The sequence below is a fragment of the Schistocerca piceifrons genome, chromosome 1, assembly GCF_021461385.2.
Source record: "Schistocerca piceifrons isolate TAMUIC-IGC-003096 chromosome 1, iqSchPice1.1, whole genome shotgun sequence".
In the NCBI taxonomy this organism is placed as follows: domain Eukaryota; kingdom Metazoa; phylum Arthropoda; class Insecta; order Orthoptera; family Acrididae; genus Schistocerca; species Schistocerca piceifrons.
This window is the reverse complement of record NC_060138.1, coordinates 887,754,070-887,773,363: the sequence shown is the minus strand read 5'-3', so window position 1 is coordinate 887,773,363 and position 19,294 is coordinate 887,754,070. Positions and strand designations below refer to the sequence as shown.

The 19,294-nt window shown below is 43.9% G+C and overlaps 1 protein-coding gene across 1 annotated transcript in view; it reads left to right on the top strand.

Annotated features, from left to right (window-relative positions):
* Positions 1 to 2,883: 2,883 nt before the first annotated feature.
* Positions 2,884 to 19,294, top strand: part of LOC124716843 (venom carboxylesterase-6-like) — a 221,237-nt gene continuing 204,826 nt past the window's right edge. The window contains exon 1 of the mRNA XM_047243399.1: positions 2,884 to 3,105. Within this exon, the coding sequence (XP_047099355.1) occupies positions 2,890 to 3,105 (216 nt within the window). The 5' untranslated portion in view covers positions 2,884 to 2,889. The remainder of the gene's footprint in view (positions 3,106 to 19,294) is intronic.

The window sequence follows — 19,294 nt, the reverse complement described above, 5'->3', positions numbered from 1 at the left end:
ACTTTCATACGAAATCTCACTCCTGACCATAACTCCAGGTGTAGGTCCTGTGTATAGCAAACAGACAGGTTGGTTGCAGGCCCTCAACTGACCTCTTTCTACAAAAACAAACGTCCATTATTAGCACCGAAGCAGAACCAGCTTTCATCAGGAGAGACAACAGACCTCCACCCTGCCCGCCAATTAGCTCTCGCTTGAGACCACTTAAGTCGCAAACGACGGTGGGCTTGGGCCAGCGGAGTGCACGCTACGTTTCTGGCTTAGAGCTGTCCTTCAAGTAACCTATCAGTAATACGCGTAGTTCGTTGCGTGACTGTGGTGCCAACTGCGGCTCAAACTGCTGCTGCTGATGTAGTACGATGCACCAGAGCCATACACCGAACACGACAGTTTTTCCTCGCGGTAGTGCGATGTGGCCGTTCAGAGCCCGGCCTTCTTGCGACTTAACGTTCTCGTGACCACTGCGTCAGCAGTCACGTACAGTGGCTACATTCCTGTCAAGTTTTTCTGCAGTAACGCAGAAGAAATATCCAGATTCCAACTTAGTGAATGTTGATAATTGTGTCTTTGTCACCTTAAAGGCATTCTTGACTAACATCATATCACGACGTGCAATCTCAAACGTAACGTCCACGACCGTTACAGCTCGTATTTAAGGCATATCTGAGTTGCATCCTCATACTGTAGCTGCTAACGTCACTCTCATGAGACTGACGTTAAATTTGAATAGATACGAGGGTAATCCCGAAAGTAAGGTCTCCTATTTTTTTTATAAGTAAGTAGATCTGTTTATTTCTACAATGGCTTACATCAGTTTACAGCTTGAACATTTAGCTATTTTTCGACATAATCACCATTTCTGTCGATGCATGTTTGTAGACGCTGTGGCAGCTTTTGTATGCCCATGTCATACCAGCTCGCCGCAATGCTGTTCAGAAAGTTAAGAACCTCTTCTTCACTTCATCGTCGGAGCTGAATCGCTTTCCGGCCAAATGTTCTTTTAACCTAGGAAACAGGTGATAGTCACTGGGCGCCAAGTCAGGACTGTAGGGTGGGTGGGTGATTATGTTCCCCTGAAACTGTTGCAGGAGAGCAACGGTTTGCCGAGCGACGTGTGGGCGAGCGTTGTCATGGAGAATGTGTACGCCCTTGCTCAACATTCCTCTTCTCCGGTGCTGAATTGCCCGTTTGAGTCTTACAGTACCTGTCAGAGTTAATTGTGGTCCCAGCGATTCAGCTTCGACGACGAGGTGAAAGAAGAGGTTCATAACTTTCTGAACAGCATGGCGGCGATCTGGTATGGTTTTGGGCATACAAAAACTGTCACAGCGTCTACAAAAAAGCATCGACAGAAATGGTGATTATGTCGAAAAATATCTAAATGTTCAAGCTGTAAAATGATGTAACCCATTGTAGAAATAAACGGGTCTATGTACTTACAAAAAAAAAATATTGGAGACCTTACTTTTGGGATTACCCTTGTATCATCTTAGAGATGTAGAAACACGCCTGTCAACTTTGTTTATATTGCACAAAACTTTCTTAGTGTTGCGGTTTTTTTCCGTCAGTATTCTTATCGCATTAACACATCTCTGAAGCAGTCAGACGATTTTGGGTGGTTAATACATGGGAATTCGATTCTTTAAAGGATCATGTGTTTACTTGTACCCTACTCAAGATTTTAGAAATTCATAGTCGACTCAATCAGTTGTTCATTGACTGACGTCAAGCACAACAGTGTAGGCGATTGATTTGGACGCAGGCACGTGGCGTGCACCTATCACGAGCAGTTGAGTTTAGTCACTCATCTGAAAGGCGGGGGGGGGGGGGGGGACATTTATACTCGTACACGACGCATTACACTATCAAATTACACTATTACACTATCAAATTTCTTTGTCAAAATCTTTGTCCAATATCTTTGTCAAAGATATTTGATGGTGTAATAGGGAACTTTGTCAAATATCGTCCAATATTTGATCAAATCTAGGGCCTCGCTGTAGATCTGATCACAGACGTCGTTTGTCTTCTGTTCACTGCAATGTGACATGTTACCACATGGAGCATCGCTGCATTCTGTCGTCTGTAGCGTTTTTAAAAACATTGCCGGTAAATACAATTGGTGTGTGCCGACAACTACAAAATTAATAGAGATGTATGAAGCTGATGAGGTGCTTTACAACGTGAGGCACGCTGAATACAAAAATAGATTACGAAGATTGGAGACCTGACCTAACCTAACCTAACCCTCTCCTATAATGAGTTACAGTGAGCCTGTCTTCTGCAGATGTAGCAGTTCTTAAGTGAATATTGTTCTTTGTGATATGAGGATACACTTCATTGAGCACATACAGAAATGTATGCTCATCCATTCTTAAGTAATTGATGTACAACTTGACGTCCGCCACCATAAGCTCACGTAACAAGTTTTGTTGAATGCTTTTATCGTGTCGTCGTAAAACCCACAGCTTCACCCAGGTATGTTTCCTTTTCTTCCCCCGCTTCTCTTCCGCATGTGCACACAGTGCAATTGTGGTACATGCAACTGCTGCGGTTAATAACAAGTTGTTGTTGTCAGCCATCTTGAACTTTGACGAAAAATATGATGACAGTGTAATACCCTTCTAGCGCTACGTCAAAGATCTTTGTCAAATACATTTGACGGAATATTTGATCACATCTTTGATCAAATCTTTGACAAAGAAATTTGATAGTGTAATACCGGCCTTGCAGCCCGGCTATCACGCCGCTTTACATCTGCCTGAGCGATGGCGCGGCGCCTGGTCCAACGGGGCAAGGTGAGCGCGTCCTTGCCAGCTGCCCCCTCCCCTCCCCAACCTTCCTAGCCTGCGGCGGCTGGCAGCAGACGCGCAGGTCCACAGTTCGGCTATGTCGCCCGCCATGTCGCGCTGCAGCCTTCCCGTGTTGTTGCTGCTGCTGCTGCCGCTGCTGAAAGCTGCGGCCGCTTCCTCGGCGCGGCCCGTGGTGCACGTCGAACAGGGCGCTCTACGCGGCGTCACCTTGCGATCCTCCTCCGCCCGTCCCTTCTTCGCCTTCCGAGGCGTACCCTACGCCCGCCCTCCCGTCGGCAAGCTACGCTTCCAGGTACTCTAGTCCCTTTCCGGCACTATTTTTGTAGCACTATAAGTAGCGGCAGCGGCGAGAGTGAGGCAGGAAGGAAGCCAGTCTGCACTCCGTCTGCATTCCGGGGGGAGTCATTCCTGATGTGGAAAGGGTGCTTCCGGATGCTATGAAGAGTACAGGGTGCAGCCAACTGCATGTGGTGGCTCATGTCTTTACCAATGACGTGTGTCGCTTTGGATCGGAGCAGATTCTGTCTGGTCTCGGGCGGCTAGCGGAAATGGTAAAGATTGCCAGTCTTGCTTCCGAGATTAAGGCGGAGCTCACCATCTGCAGCATCGTCGATAGAACTGACTGTGGTCCTTTGGTGCAGAGCCGAGTGGAGGGTCTGAATCAGAGGCTCAGGCGGTTCAGTGACCGCGTAGACTGCAGATTCCTTGTCTTGAGCCATCGGGTGGTGGGTTTCGGGGTTCCGCTTAATAGGTCAGGAGTCAACTACACACAGGAAGCGGCTACACGGGTAACGGGGGCTGTGTGGAAGGGACTGAGCGGTTTTTTAGGTTAGAGGGTCTCAGGGAATCACAGAAGGGACGTCCGTCTAAAAGTGGGCAGGTAAAACACAGTAAGGTAGTTGTAGAAACGATTGGTATTGTAGTTGTAAATTGTCGTAGCTGTGTTGGGAAAGAACCAGAGCTCCAAGCCCTAATAGAAAGCACTGAAGCTCAAATAGTTGTAGGTACAGAGACCTGGCTAAAGCCGGAAATAAGTTCAGCCGAAATTTTTTCAAACGATCTAACAGTGTTCAGAAAGGATAGATTAAATACAGTATTTATTGCTGTCAGAGGTAGTTTGCCTTGTAGCGAAATAGAAGTAGATAGTTCGTGTGAAATAGTATGGGTAGAGGTTATACCTGACGATCGGACTAAACTATTAATTGGATCGTTTTACCGACCCCCCGACTCAGAAGATATAGTTGCTGAACAGTTCAAAGAAAACTTGAGTCTCATTTCAAATAAGTACCCCGCTCATACAATTATAGTCGGTAGTGACTTTAATCTACCCTCGATATGCCAGAAAAATTATACGTTTAAAGCCGGCGGCAGGCATAAAACGTCATCCGAAATTGTACTGAATGCTTTCTCAGAAAATTATTTTTAACAATTAGTTCATGAGCCCACTCGAAGCGTAAATGCTTGCGAAAGCATACTTGACCTTTTAGCAACAAATAATCCTGGACAAATAGTGAGTATTGTGACGAATACAGGAATTAGCGACTACAAGGCAGTTGCTGCTAGGCTGAATACCGTAACACCTATAACCATCATAAAGAAACGCAAAGTATATCTATTTAAAAAAGCTGATAAAAATGCTCTTAACGCCTTTTTAACAGACAGTATTCACTCCTTCCTATCTGATCATGTAAGTGTAGAAAAGTTGTGGAATGTTTTCAAAGAGATAGTAACGACAGCAATTGAGAGATATATACCACATAAATTAATTAGTGATGGTACTGATCCCCCATGGTACACAAAACGGGTCAGATCGTTGTTGCAGAAGCAACGAAAAAAGCCTGCCAAATTTAAAAGAACGCAAAATCCCCAAGACAGGCAAAGTGTTACAGAAGTTCGAAATATGGCGCGTACTTCAATGCGAGATACTTTTAATAATTTCCACAACGAAATTCTGTCTCGAAACCTGGCAGAAAACCCAAAGAGATTCTGGTCGTACATAAAGCACACCAGTGGCAAGACGCAATCAATACCTTCACTGCGTGATAACAACGGTGAAGTCACTGGTGACAGTGCTACTAGAGCAGAGTTATTAAATACGGTTTTCCGAAACTCCTTCACCAAAGAAGACGAAGTAAATATTCCTGAATTCCACTCAAGAACAACTGCCAAGATGAGAAACATAGAAGTAGATATCCTCGGAGTAACGAAGCAGCTTAAATCACTTAATAAAGGCAAGGCCTCCGGTCCAGATTGTATACTAGTCAGGTTCCTCTCAGAGTATGCTGACAAAATAGCTCCATATTTAGCAATTATATACAACCACTCGCTCACAGAAAGATCCGTACCTAAAGACCGGAAAATTGCTCATGTCACACCAGTACCCAAAAAGGGAAGTAGGAGTAATCCGTTGAATTACAGGTCTATATCACTAAAGTTGATTTGCAGTAGGGTTTTGGAACATATACTGTATTCGAACATTATGAAGTACCTTGAAGAAAACGATTTATTGACACATAGCACGATTTCAGAAAATATTGTTCTTGTGAAACACAATTAGCTCTTTATACTCATGAACTAATAAGTGCTATAGACAGGGGATGTCAAACTGATTCCATATTTTTAGATCCAGAAGGCTTTCGACACCGTTCCTCACAAGCGTCTTCTAACCAAACCACGTGCCTACGGAGTATCACCTCAGTTGTGCGACTGGATTCGTGATTTCCTATCAGAAAGGTCACACTTCGTAGTAATAGACGGAAAGTCATCGGGTAAAACAGAAGTAATATCTGTTGAGACTAGTACCAGAGGTAATTTGACATTGTGACATCACCATGGAATGATAACTTCTACATCTACATCTACATCCATACTCCGCAAGCCACCTGACGATGTGTGGCGGAGGGTACTTTCAGTACCTCTATCGGTTCTCCCTTCTATTCCAGTCTCGTATTGTTCGTGGAAAGAAGAATTGTCGGTATGCTTCTGTGTGGGCTCTAATCTCTCTGATTTTATCCTCATGGTCTCTTCGCGAGATATACGTAGGAGGGAGCAATATACTGCTTGACTGCTCGGTGAAGGTATGTTCTCGAAACTTCAACAAAAGCCCGTACCGAGCTACTGAGCGTCTCTCCTTCGAAGACTTCCACTGGGGTTTATCTGCCATCTCCGTAGCGCTTTCGCGATTACTAAATGATCCTGTAACGAAGCGCGCTGCTCTCCGTTGGATCTTCTCTATCTCTTCTATCAACCCTATCTGGTACGGATCCCACAATGGTGAGCAATATTCAAGCAGTGGGCGAACAAGTGTACTGTAACCTACTTGCTTTGTTTTCGGATTGCATTTCCTTTGGATTCTTCCAATGAATCTCAGTCTGGCATCTGCTTTACCGACGATCAACTTTATATGATCATTTCATTTTAAATCACTCCTAATGCCTACGCTCAGATAATTTATGGAATTAACTGCTTCCAGTTGCTGACCTGCTATATTGTAATTGTAGCTAAATGATCAGGGATCTTTCTTTCTATGTATTCGCAGCACATTACACTTGTCTACATTGAGATTCAATTGCCATTACCTGCACCATGCGTCAATTCGTTGCAGATCCTCCTGCATTTCAGTACAATTTTCCATTGTCACAACCTCTCGATATACCACAGAATCATCCGCAAAAAGCCTCAGTGAACTTCCGATGTTATCCACAAGGTCATTAATGTATACTGTGAATAGCAACGGTCACTCCCCTGCGGTACACCTGAAATCACTCTTACTTCAGAAGACTTCTCTCCATTGAGAATGACATGCTGCGTTCTGTTATCTAGGAACTCTTCAATCCAATCACACAATTGGTCTGATAGTCCATATGCTCTTACTTTGTTCTTTTAACGAGTGTGGGGAATTGTATTGAACGCCATATGACGCTGTCATTTACCGTCTTGTAAAGTCATCAGATGATCAAAACGACTTGCAAAATGATTTAGATAAGATATCTGTATGGTGCGAAAAGTGGCAATTGACCCTGAATAAGGAAAAGTGTGAAGTTATTCACATGAGTACTAAAAGAGGTCAGCTAAATTTCTATTACGCGATAAGTCACACAAATCTGAAGGCTGTAAATATAACTAAATATTTAGGGATTACAATTACAAAAAACTTAAATTGGAACGATCACTTAGATAATATTGTAGGTAGAGCAGACGAAAGACTGCGATTCATTGGCAGAACACTTAGAAGGTGCAACAGGTCTACTAAAGAGACTGCTTACACTACGCTTGTCCGCCCCATTCTGGAGTATTGGTGTGCGGTGTGGGATCCGCATCAGGTGGGACTGACGGATGACATCGAAAAAGTACAAAGAAGGGCAGCTCGTTTTGTATTATCGCGAAGTAGGGAAGATAGTGTCACAGACATGATACGTGAATTGGAGTGGCAATCATTAAAACAAAGGCGTTTTCGTTGCGACGGGATCTTCTCATGAAATTTCAATCACCAGTTTTCTCCTCCGCCTGCGAAAAATTCTGTTGGCACACACCTACATAGGGAGAAACGATCAGCACGATAAAATAAGAGAAATCAGGGCTCGCACAGAAAAATTTAAGAGCTCGTTTTTCCTGCGTGCCGTTCGAGAGTAGAACGGTAGAGAGACAGCTTGAAGGTGGTTCATTTAACCCTCTGCCAGACACTTTATTTGAATATCAGAGTAATCACGTAGATGTAGATGTAGATTTATATGGGCATAGAGTAGCGCTGTGTAGCTCAGGCAGGTCGGACAACGCGAGGCAAGGCGGCACGCGGACAAAAGTACACCGGCAGCGGGCACCTGGCGCAGCTACAGTGGCCACAATTGCTGTACGAGTCTCCGAACCAGCTAGCAGTGGCGGTATTACACTCTTGCTGGTGCAAGAAAGGACGAGAGAACCGTACCTAGGTGATTCGGTCCCCCGGCAGAACAGCCAAAGAAAGCTTTTGTAATTAGATTTAATAACAATAAGTCACAGCAAAACCGAATGTCCAGTTAAGTTTGTTACAAGAACTACATGGGTTAAACGTTTATCACAGAGCTTAGTAAAGACTTCAGGCGTTTGATGCTTTAGCAACTGTCAGAGGTGCGTTCACACTAGAATAACAACAAATGTCCGCTACATAAGAGAGGCCTACTTCCAAACGTCTTCCGGCACTAGGTGCGTGAACAATGCATCTGATGCCAATTGGCAGATTATACATTTGTGAGATGTAAAACTTTCCCGGCGTACATTTTGTTCCACAAAATTTCGGGCTAACTGCCGGATGTTTGTAACTTCATGACACAATATTTCGGCACAGAGTCTTCTGGCCATCGTCAGGTAATACTGGCGAAAACGCACTGAGCTCTGGTATTTAATGCCCCGTTGGCACATGCGTGGTCGATTCACTTGGCGTTGGGCGTGCGCTACTAGAGCGCGTTCGATTCTGCTGCGCCGCGCGCACTCCGTGGTAAAAGCTCGCCGCACGGGTATCAATTCGGTTGCCTTCCCGCGGTTCCATCTCAAGACTACGCTGGCTACGGAGGTCACGAAGTTTTTCAGCGATTGGATTCCATGCCTTATTCAATTGAAATCCGCCGTCTCGATTAATAAGAGACTGTCAGACAGTCGTATTTCCACGGATTCATTACTAACAGAACTCCTAAAGTTAGACGTATGGGCCACAATTTTGATCTCACTATAATTCATTACATGACCAGTGGAAATACAGTGTTCGGCGATGGCAGGTTTACAAGTCTGAAGGAGGCGAGTATGCCGCTGATGTTCTGCAATGCGATCCTGCACAGTACGCTTCGTTTGCCCTATATAAGATTTTCCGCATTCGCACGGAAACCTGTAAACACCTGCCTTGCTCTAGGTCATCTTTGACAGATCCCAACAGCGACGAAATTTTTGCAGGAGGGCGAAAGATTGCTTTCGCATTATATTTTCTTAGTATTCTGCCTATCTGTGGTGAGATATTACCAATATATGATAAATAGGCAGTCGTTTTAAAGGCCTCTTCTTCGCTCTGTCGCTTACAGGCCTGCAGCGCTCTCTCCACTTGCTGGGACGAATACCCACTCCTCAGAAACACAGTCTGCAGGTTCTCTAGTTCCGTTTGCAATCTATCGGTGTCAGAGATGACGTGTGCTCGGTGAATCAAGGTCTTCAAAACACTCATCGTTTGTGCCGGATGGTGGCAACTAGCGGGTTGCAAGTAAAGATCTGTGTGAGTGGGCTTTCTATATACTGAATGACCAAGTGTGCCATCGCCCTTAAGTTGCACCAACACGGCTAAAATAGGCAGGCACCCCTCCTTCTCCAACTCCATAGCAAATTTTATGCTTTCGTGTATGGAGTTCAGATGTTATGCGAGAGTTCGTAGACGATCCAAACCATGAGGCCAAACTATAAAAGTGTAATCAACATATGCGGCAAATCTTACATAGGGAAAACGAAGCGTACTGTTCTGGATCGCATTGCAGAACATGAGCGGCATACTCGCCTCCTTCAGACTTGTAAACCTGCCATCGCCGAACACTGTATTTCCACTGGTCATGTAATGAATTACAGTGAGATCAAAATTGTGGTCCTTACGTCTAACTTTAGGAGTTCTGTTATTAATGAATTCGAGGATATACGACTGTCTGACAGTGAGTCCCTTATTAATCGAGACGGCGGATTTCAATTGAATTCGGCATGGAATCCAATCGTTGAAAAACTTCGTGAGCTCCGTAGCCAGCGTAGTCCTGAGATGGATCCGCGGGAAGAAAATCGAATTGATATCGATGCGGCGAGTTTTCACCACGGAGGGCGCGCAGCGCAGCAGAATCAAATGCGCTAAGTAGCGCATGCGCAACGCCAAGTGAATCCACCACGCATGTGCCGGCGGGGCCTTAAATACCAGAGCTAAGTGCGTTTTCGACAGTATCACCTGAAGATGGCCGTAAGACACTGTGCCGAAATATTGTGGCAGAAAGTTACAAACATCCGGCAGTTCGCCCGAAATTTTGTGGAAGATATTATACATTTGTTTACACGAGGGTTCAGCTTATTGGAAGAGAGTACAGCTTCTACAGGCACAACGACTGCCGACTTCCTTCTTTCTTTTTAATTTATGCGGCAGATCCTACCGACCGAAAATCGTGAGCAGGAAAAGTACTGGTTGGAGGGGAGACTAAGTTACACCTATTGTACCTTGTTCGCTTGCTTCTACCAGCCTGCCTGCCTGGGTGGCCGTGCGGTTCTAGGCGCTACAGTCTGGAACCGCGACCGCTACGGTCGCAGGTTCGAATCTTGCTTCGGGCATGGATTTGTGTGATGTCCTTAGGTTAGTTAGGTTTAAGTAGTTCTAAGTTCTAGGGGGCTGATGACCTCAGAAGTTAAGTCCCATACTGCTCAGAGCCATTTGAACCATCTACCAGCCTCGCGTCTCGATACAGTCCTCAGTCGGGAAGACTCAGAAGCTTTTAGTCAAGCAGTAGCTTTGATTCAACCAACGGCACCTAAATAACAAAACCTCAGCGCACATGCTGTGACATCATGATTCGGCGGCTGCATTGGAGTCGCTGCATCAATCGCTCTTATACACATGTACATAAATGCGGATACTTTCGACATCTAACAGAGTACTGCATATTCCGTCGCATTAGTTCCTAAAACGTAAGAGAACTCATAAAAAATTGGAGTTATTACCAAGTTGGATCCTGTATCTTTAGAAGCATAATATCTATAGATACCGAGTTTTATCAGTCATGCACTTATGGCATATCCTTTGTGCAAATCGAATTTACAATTAAGTAACCAAGTCAGACCTTTACTCCATATGTAATGATAATAATAATTTTCCTCGAAGACGAACAACATTACAGCTACGGAAACTTATAAAATATTTACTCCAAAATTCATCGTAATGGTACTGAGCCCATTCCATATTGTCACTTTTTGAGGAGATAAATACAATTCTCATTTTTAATGTAAAAGCTTATTGACGTTGACGTATACAAATACGCATTGCTAAACAGATAAGGAAGCGAGAGGAGACAGAGAAAGAGAGAGAGAGAGAGAGAGAGAGAGAGGGGGGGGGAGGAGGGGAAGAGACTGGTGCGTAAAGTTAACGTTTCATATTATGAAATATATTGGGACTTCAGAAATTAATTTATACATGACGTCCCACAGCAAGACCATTACGCAATGGGAGTGGTGCATTGTTAGAAGAGAGTACATGTGCCAGGTTTCTATTAGAGACAGTTCTTCTGCGGTGCGTATAAGGGTGAGTCTTACTGCACGCTAGTAATGTCACGCGTGACGCCATTATGACCATAACAGGTGCATGACAGTGTGCGAGTAACGGTGTGACAACTGGAAACGTACTCCAAAGCTAAAGTACGCGGGACAGCACGATCTTGTGGGCAAAACTTCTAAACTGCACCACACACTCACAGTGAAATTAAGGCGGAATATGATCCGCACGCAATGTCACGTCCAGCCGTAGTGAAATGATGCCAACAATCTGACCAAGACCGCACAGACTTGGGTGACGCTGACTGCAGAGGAAGGCCACCAACATCGACCACAGATGACAATTCCTTGGCAATCTGGGAAGTGATTCACAGCAATTGCAGTGGAACTATTGCGTACGTTATTTAACAGACGGCACATCTCAAGATGCAGTGCTCATTCGATCGTCCACGATCGTACGGAGTACCGGAAATTGTACTCAAGTGGGGTTCTGCGATCACTGTTATCTGCACACAAAGGCGCAAGGTTTATGGCGGTTCTGGATTATCTCCCATGGTTTCGCTGTGGAAGGCAATGATTTCCTAAGCCGAATCATTAAGGACGATGAGACATGGGCCCATCAGTTCTCACCAACAACAATGAGAGCGTCTGTCGAATGGAGGCACACCTCCTCATCTCTGCGGAAGAAATGCAAGGTTGCGCCATCAGCGGAGAATGTCATGAACATCGTTTCTTCAACTGTGGAGGAGCTGGGTACACAGAGTTTATGATAAAGAGCACTATGCAACACTGACGTCGCTGTGCAACGCCATAAGGAACAAGAGGCATAGAAAATTAAGCAAAGAAACTGTTCTCCTACACGACAATACAACATCCCAAAAAGCACACAAAATGCAAGTTTTCTTCAATATTTTCGACAGGAGATTTGGATGAATCCGTCGTACAGCCCAGAGCTTGCACCATGCAATGTCCATCTTTTCAGAAAGCTGCAAGAACATCTAGTGAAAAGAGATTATCCAACGATGTTGACGTTCTTCTCGAATGACAGCAGCGTCATGTATCTGTGTCAGTTTGAAGCGTAGTACAGAGTTCAGTTAAAGCTATTTGGCCTGCCATAAAAAGTGTAACTTGCTTTATGAAGTCCCCTCATAACACAAGTAATTTACGTAAATAGACTGTGTCTGTTTATGTGCCAGATGAACACTTTTTCATTCATTTGTACATGGCTGTATGTTTTGTACAATTTACATCATTTTTTCTCTTTATAAAGTTTTTGTAAGAAAATATTTGCACAGCAGATCGTTTATAACTTGTGATGGAATCAAGTCATCATCACCATCGTCTACATTTTCTACCCTCTGTTTAGAACACAGTTCCCACCATCTTTTTCTGTCCTCTCACCTCGTTTCTTCCTCCACTCTGTCCCAGTCTTCTCCTCTCTTCATCACACATATCTTCACTCAAACAATCCGTCTGTTTCTCAGTCTTCTTCTTGATCTGTCACTTCCTATTGGTATTTCATGAGCCCGTTACAGAATTTGCAAGCTTTCATTCTTTTAATACGCCTGTACCATATTACTTTTATCTTTTCTATGGTCTCTCACTATTTCTCTCACTGTCACATTCCTCACTCTGTATGTTCTAGTAAGTCCCAATCTGCTTCTTTGAATTTTCATTTCGCAAGCCTGTATCCTGCTCACCTGCCTTCATTACCCACGTCTCTGATGCTTATGTCAGTACTGGAGCACAAAACGCTCAATATAAAATTTCCCACTCTCCAGATGAAGCTTCTTACACTCTGCAGGAAAACATGGGGTTGCCATCTCCTTTCACTTATGTCCCTGTCATTCCTCCTGCACCATAACTCCACACTACTTTCCATTACATTTCAATTCATATTCTCCAACCACACCCTGCTCTTCATTCAGCCTTTTGTACTCTCCTCCTCCATTTCACCACGCCAATAAATAATACGCAAACACAATTGCTTTCATATTTTTATCTCCTGTTCACACTGCCCCCCCCCCCCCCCTGTCATTATCTCAACCACAAAGAGACGAAAAGTAGAGGGGATACTGCAACTCCTTGCTTCAACCTCCCTTTTCTGCCCAAACTAGTCTCACTTCTCTCCTCCTATTTTACACAAGTCACACGTCCTTGATATATTTCATTCATTCTACTCATAGCAAGACTTCGAATTTCACTTTTCGGAGGGTTTACCAGATAGTACTACGACTATGTTGTTCTGGTGCATAGTTCACATGGCCGCTGCTAGACAGTGTCGCAGTCACTGAATCCATGATAGAACTCGTGGGAAATTCAAAAATCGAAGATAGTATCAGCGGAAAATTAAAAAACGCAAGATTTTGGAAGTGCTCGGAAATTTAAACACAAACACATATGTACATGTATTTATATATGCTATATTAGTTTAAAGTATTCTTTTGCTGGCACTCACGGCTGCTTAATCTTTATGGACACATATCATAACCTTAAATGTACGTTTCTCTCAACATGCAAATTTTACACTACTCTGGAGATCAAGGCATCTCAGTCCAAATCACACACTTTTTTATTCACTTGCTTAACCTAATATGAGCTGGCCCAATATAAAGCACAGTTTTGTGTTATCTACTTCCGCTTCATACTTTCTTCTTTATCAGACTTCTTTACTAACTTTTTGTCACTAAAATCAAAAAATTTCCAATGCTTTCATCTCATCAACACCCCAGCGCCCACACTTTCTCACACCCTCACAATACCATCAACCACATGGCTTTAAAATATATTCCCAACCTTATTAACACGTTCAACGCTCTGTTCATGTTACTCATATACTGGTTTCTAATTTTGTACTTTAACGTTTCAAGGCAATCACCCATTCCTTATATCCTTCCTTGTAAGTTTACTAACCTTTAGACCACCAGCTAGATTCATGATATGTTAACTCCTTACATTTCTTACATAGAATGACAGCAAATAAATTACAGAAGAGGCTAGAACAAGGAAAGAACTATTGCTCCATACAGTTGAGGTGTGCCCAGTTGCAATACTGTGAAGACTCTCAGAGAGTGAGAAGGTCCATATGATTCTACATTATCTCTTCTCTACTTTGCTTCTGCGCTTTTATGACCATGTCCTGCTCTGTAATTCTCAACTGGTTCTCTGTACCAGAACTAATCCCTCCCCACACTCTCTGTCCTTGGCTTAGGGATACTGGGCTCCTCATGCACTCCTCCCACAACCCTTTTGCTTATAAAAGATTCTATTAGAGATCTACCTTCTATATGCAGCTTCATAACAGACAAATCAAAATTTGCTCCACAAATATACATATTCAAAGTATCTACTCCAACTATCAAGTTCACACTGAGCTTTGGAGTGACTATTCATGTGTGTTCAAGCACTACATCCACAATTTTCGCGGTGTCACTTACTGATGAACAGCTTTCGATATCTTTCCAGTAGCCCAAAAAATTTTCACATTAGAGACTGATGACACTGCCATATCATTTTTATTCCAAAACCTTAGAACCACTATCTACTAATAAGATTTTCAAACACCATATAGTTATGGCAACAATGGGGTCTACATCGAACGCAAGGGGAACTGGCTCATCTTCTGCTAAGATACCGTTAATTATGACCCTCCTATCAAAGTTTGCGTCCCTCCCCCATGAACCTTGCCGTTGGTTGGGAGACTTGCGTGCCTCAGTGATACAGATAGCCATACCTTAGGTGCACCCACAGTGGAGGGGTTTCTGTTGAGATACCAGACAAACATTTGGTCCCTGAAGAGGGGCAGCAGCCTTTTCAGTAGTTGGAGGGGCAACAGTCTGGATGATTGACTGATCTGGCCTTGTAACATCAGTCAAAAAGGCCTTGCTGTGCTGGTACTGTGAACGGCTGAAAGCAAGGGGAAACTACAGCTATAATTATTCGCGAGGGCATGCAGCTCTACTGTATGGCTGAATGGTGAAGGTATGCTCTTGGGTGAAATATTCCAGAGGTGAAATAATCCCCCATTCGAATCTCTGATGGGGACTACTCAGGAGGACGTCGTTATCAGGAGAAACAAAAACGGCGTTCTATGGATAGGAGCGTGGAATGTCAGATCTCTTAATCGGGCAGGTAGGTTCGGACAGTTTAAAAAGGGAACTGGTTAGGTTGAAGTTAGATATAGTGGGAATTAGTGACATTCGGTGGCAGGAGGAACAGGACTTCTTGGCAGGCGAATACAGGGTTTTAAACACAAAATCAAATAGGTAAGTTTAATAATGAACAACAAAATAGGGGTGCTGATAAGCTACTATGAACAGCATAGTGAATGCATTGTTGTAGCCGAGATAGACATGAAGCACACGTCTACCATAGTAGTACAAGTTTATATGACAACTAACTCCACAGATGAGTAGGGGATTGAGGAAATGTATCATGAGATAAAATAAATTATTCAGATAGTTAAGGGAGCCGAAAATTTAATAATCATGGAGGAATGGAATTATATCGTTGGAAAAGAGAGCGAAGGAAAAGTAGTAGGTGAATATGGAGTGAGGAAAAGGAATGAAAAAGGAAGCAACCTTGAAGAATTTTGACAGAGCATTATTTAATGAAAACTGACACTTGTTTAAGAATCATGAGAGAAGATTGTAAATGTGGAAGAGACCTGGAGACGCCAGACTGTTTCGGGCTGATTACATAATGGTTCTACAGAAATTTAAGAACCAGATTTTAAATTGCATGACATTTCCAGGGGCAGCGGTGGACTCTGACCAGAATTTATTCGTTATGAACTACAGGTTAAAACTGAAGGAACTGCAAAAAGGGAGGAATTTAAGAAGATGGGAAGTGGATAAACTGAAAGAACCAGCGGTTGTAGAAGGCGTCAGAGGGAGCATTAGGGAACGATAGACAAGAACGGGGGAAAGGAATACAGTAGAAGAAGAATCGGTAGCTTTGAGAGATGAGATAGTGAAGGTAGCAAAGGATCAAGTAGGTAAAAAGACGAGGGCTAGTAGAAATCTCTGGGTAACACAAGAGATAATGAATTTAATCGATGAAAGGAGAAAATACACTGAAGCGCCAAAGAAACTGTTATAGGCATGCATATTCAAAATACAGAGATTTGTAAACAGGCAGAATACGGCGCTGCGGTCGGCAACGCCTATATAAGACAACAAGTGTCTGACGCAGTTGTTAGATCGCTTACTGCTACTACAATGGCAGGTTATCAAGATTTAAGTAGTTTGAACGTGGTGTTAAAATCGGCGCACGAGCACGAGCACAGCATTTCCGAGATAGCGACGAAGTGGGGCTTTTCCCGTACGATCATTTCACGAGTGTACTGTTAATATCAGGAAACCGGTAAAGCATAAAAACTCCGACGTCGCTGCAGCCGGAAAAGATCCTGCAAGAAAGGTACCAACGACGACTGAAGACAAACGTTCAACGTGACAGAAGTGCAACCATTCTGGAAATTGCTGCATATTTCAGAGCTGGACCATCAACAAGTGTCAGCGTGCAAACCATTCAACGAAACATCATCGACGTGTCTTTCGGAGCCGAAGGCCCACTCGTGTACCCTTGGTGACTGCACGATACAGAGCCTTGGTCCATCAACACCGACATAGGGCTGTTGATGACTGGAAACATGTTGCCTGGTCGTACGAGTCTCGTTTCAAATTGTATGGAGCAGATGGATGTGTACGGGTATGGAGACAACCTTATGAATCCATGGATCCTGCATGTCCGCAGGGCACCGTGCAAGCTGCTGGAGGCTCTGTAATGGTGTGGAGCGTGTGCAGTTAGAGTGATATGCGACCCCTGATACGTCTAGATACGACTCTGACAGGTGACATGTATGTAAGCATCCTGTCTGATCACCGGCATCCATTCATGTCCATTGTGCATTCCGACGGACTTGGGCAATTCCAGCAGGACAATACGACACCCAAACGTCCCGAAGTGCTCCAGGAACACTCTTCTGAGTTTAAACAATTCCATTGGCCACCAAACTCCCCAGACACGAACATTGTTGAGCAGATGTGGGATGCCTTGGAACGTGCTTTCCAGAAGAGATCTCAATCCCCTCGTTCTCTTAACGGATTTATGGACAGCATGCAGGATTCATACTGTCAGTTCCCTCCAGCACTACGTCAGACATTAGTCGAGTACGTGACACGACGAGTTGTGGCACTCCTGAGTGCTCGCGAGGGTTCTACACGATATTACGCAGGTGTACTGTTTCCTTGGCTCTTCAGTATATGAAAATGTAATAAATGAAGCAGGCGAAAGGGAATAGTCTAAAAATTCAGATCGACAGGAATTGCAAAATGGCTAAGCAGGAATGGGTAGAGAACAAATGTAAGGATATAGAAGCATATATCACATTGGGTAAGATAGATAGGCCTACTGCTTACGAGAAAATTAAAGAGACCTTTGGAGAAAAGAGAACCGCCTATATGAATAAAACCAGTCCTGAGCAAAGAAGGGAAAGCAGAACGGTGGAAGGAGATGTCCTTGAGGGCAATATTATGAAAATGGAAGAGGACGTAGAGGAAGTCTTTCAGTGCTTTGTCAAATTCTTCTCTTAGTTTCATATCTCCCTTCTCAAGTCGAAACAAGGCCCTGGGAGTAGACAACATACCGTTAGAGTTACTGGCCTTGGGAGAGCCAGCCATGACAAAAATCTTCCATCTGGTCAGCAAGATGTGTTATAGAGGCGAAATACCCTCATACTTCAGGAAGAATATAATAATCCCAATCCAAAGAAATCAGGTGCTGACAGGTGTGAAAATTACCGAACTATCAGTTTAATAAGTCACGGCTCAAAATACTAACACGAATCCTTTACAACAGAATGGAAAAACTAGTAGAAGCCGACCTCAGGGAAGATCAGTTTGGATTCCAGAAAAATGCAGGGACACACGAGGCAGTAATGACCTGGAAAGACAAACCTACGTTTATAGCATTAAGGGATCTCCAATTTAGTAATGGAGGGAAGCGTTGGGTGGGTGAGGGGGGGGGGGGGGGGCGCCGCGGTGGCTGAGCGGTTCTAGGCGCTTCAGTCCGGAACCGCGCGACTGCTACGGTCGCAGGTTCGAATCCCGCTTCGGGCTTGGATGTGTGTGATGTCTTTAGGTTAGTTAGGTTTAAGTAGTTCTAAGTTCTAGGGAACTGATGGTCTCAGATGTTAAGACCCATAGTGCTCAGAGCCATTTGAACCATTTGAGCCATTTTTTTTGGGGGGGGGGGGGAGGGGAACAGTTTTAGAGGGAGACAAAGGCATGAATACAGTAAGCAAATTCAGAGGGATGTAGGTTGCACTAGTTACTCGGAGACGGAGAGGCTTGCGCAGCATAGAGTAGCATGGAGAGCTACATGAAACCAGTCTTTGGACTGAAGACCACAACAACAACATCAGAATCCGGTCTAACTAGGGCAGTTTTTTCTTTTGCTCTTCCCACCTGGAGGCACTGTAACTGCTTAAGCAGCCTGGTGTGAAATATCAATTCACAAACATGCTAGGTCTCTGCCCACTCATCCTGCGAGTCTGAAAGCTCAGTTTTGTCGTTTCTAACTTTAAGGCTCGTTCGTATTCGAAATTATCGTTAAACACAAACGTAAGGATGACATCGCTTTATTCTCTCGGTACACTCGTGCTTTTACTTTTTTCTGCTTATGCAAATTCACAAGTTTGTTGTTCATATTACTTTCGTTTCTGCCAATTTGAGTATCTAATTTTAAACCGCATATTTCCCACACTTAGCCAATTCACATTTATCATTTACTGTTTCCGCTACTGTTGGTCTTTGCTCTTCAGTCTCAAGATTCCAATCACATCACCACCCTTCAGATCTTTCTATTATGTCAGGGTCATTTGCATGCTGCCTTTGTTGCTCACCCCTTCTGCCATTTCGTGAATGCTTCTGTCTTGTTTTGAGGCGGCTCACTCCGAGAGTGTATCACCACATTTCTTTGCCAAAGACACTCGAAGAATCTGCTAACTGTTCTGGTGCGCTGGCTTCTGGGCATACTGTCCAACCAGTGGCTGCATCTCGCCCCTCAGGTTATTTGCAGAAATTGCATGTTGTTCTGTGTTTATGCACATTCCATACCTATTCTTCATCACATTTCCAATACCTAGTGGGACCTCAGATTGCTCTACCTCTGTCAGATCCCGCACCATGGTAATGTCTAGTTTAATGGGTCATCAGGAACATGCTGATTACTAC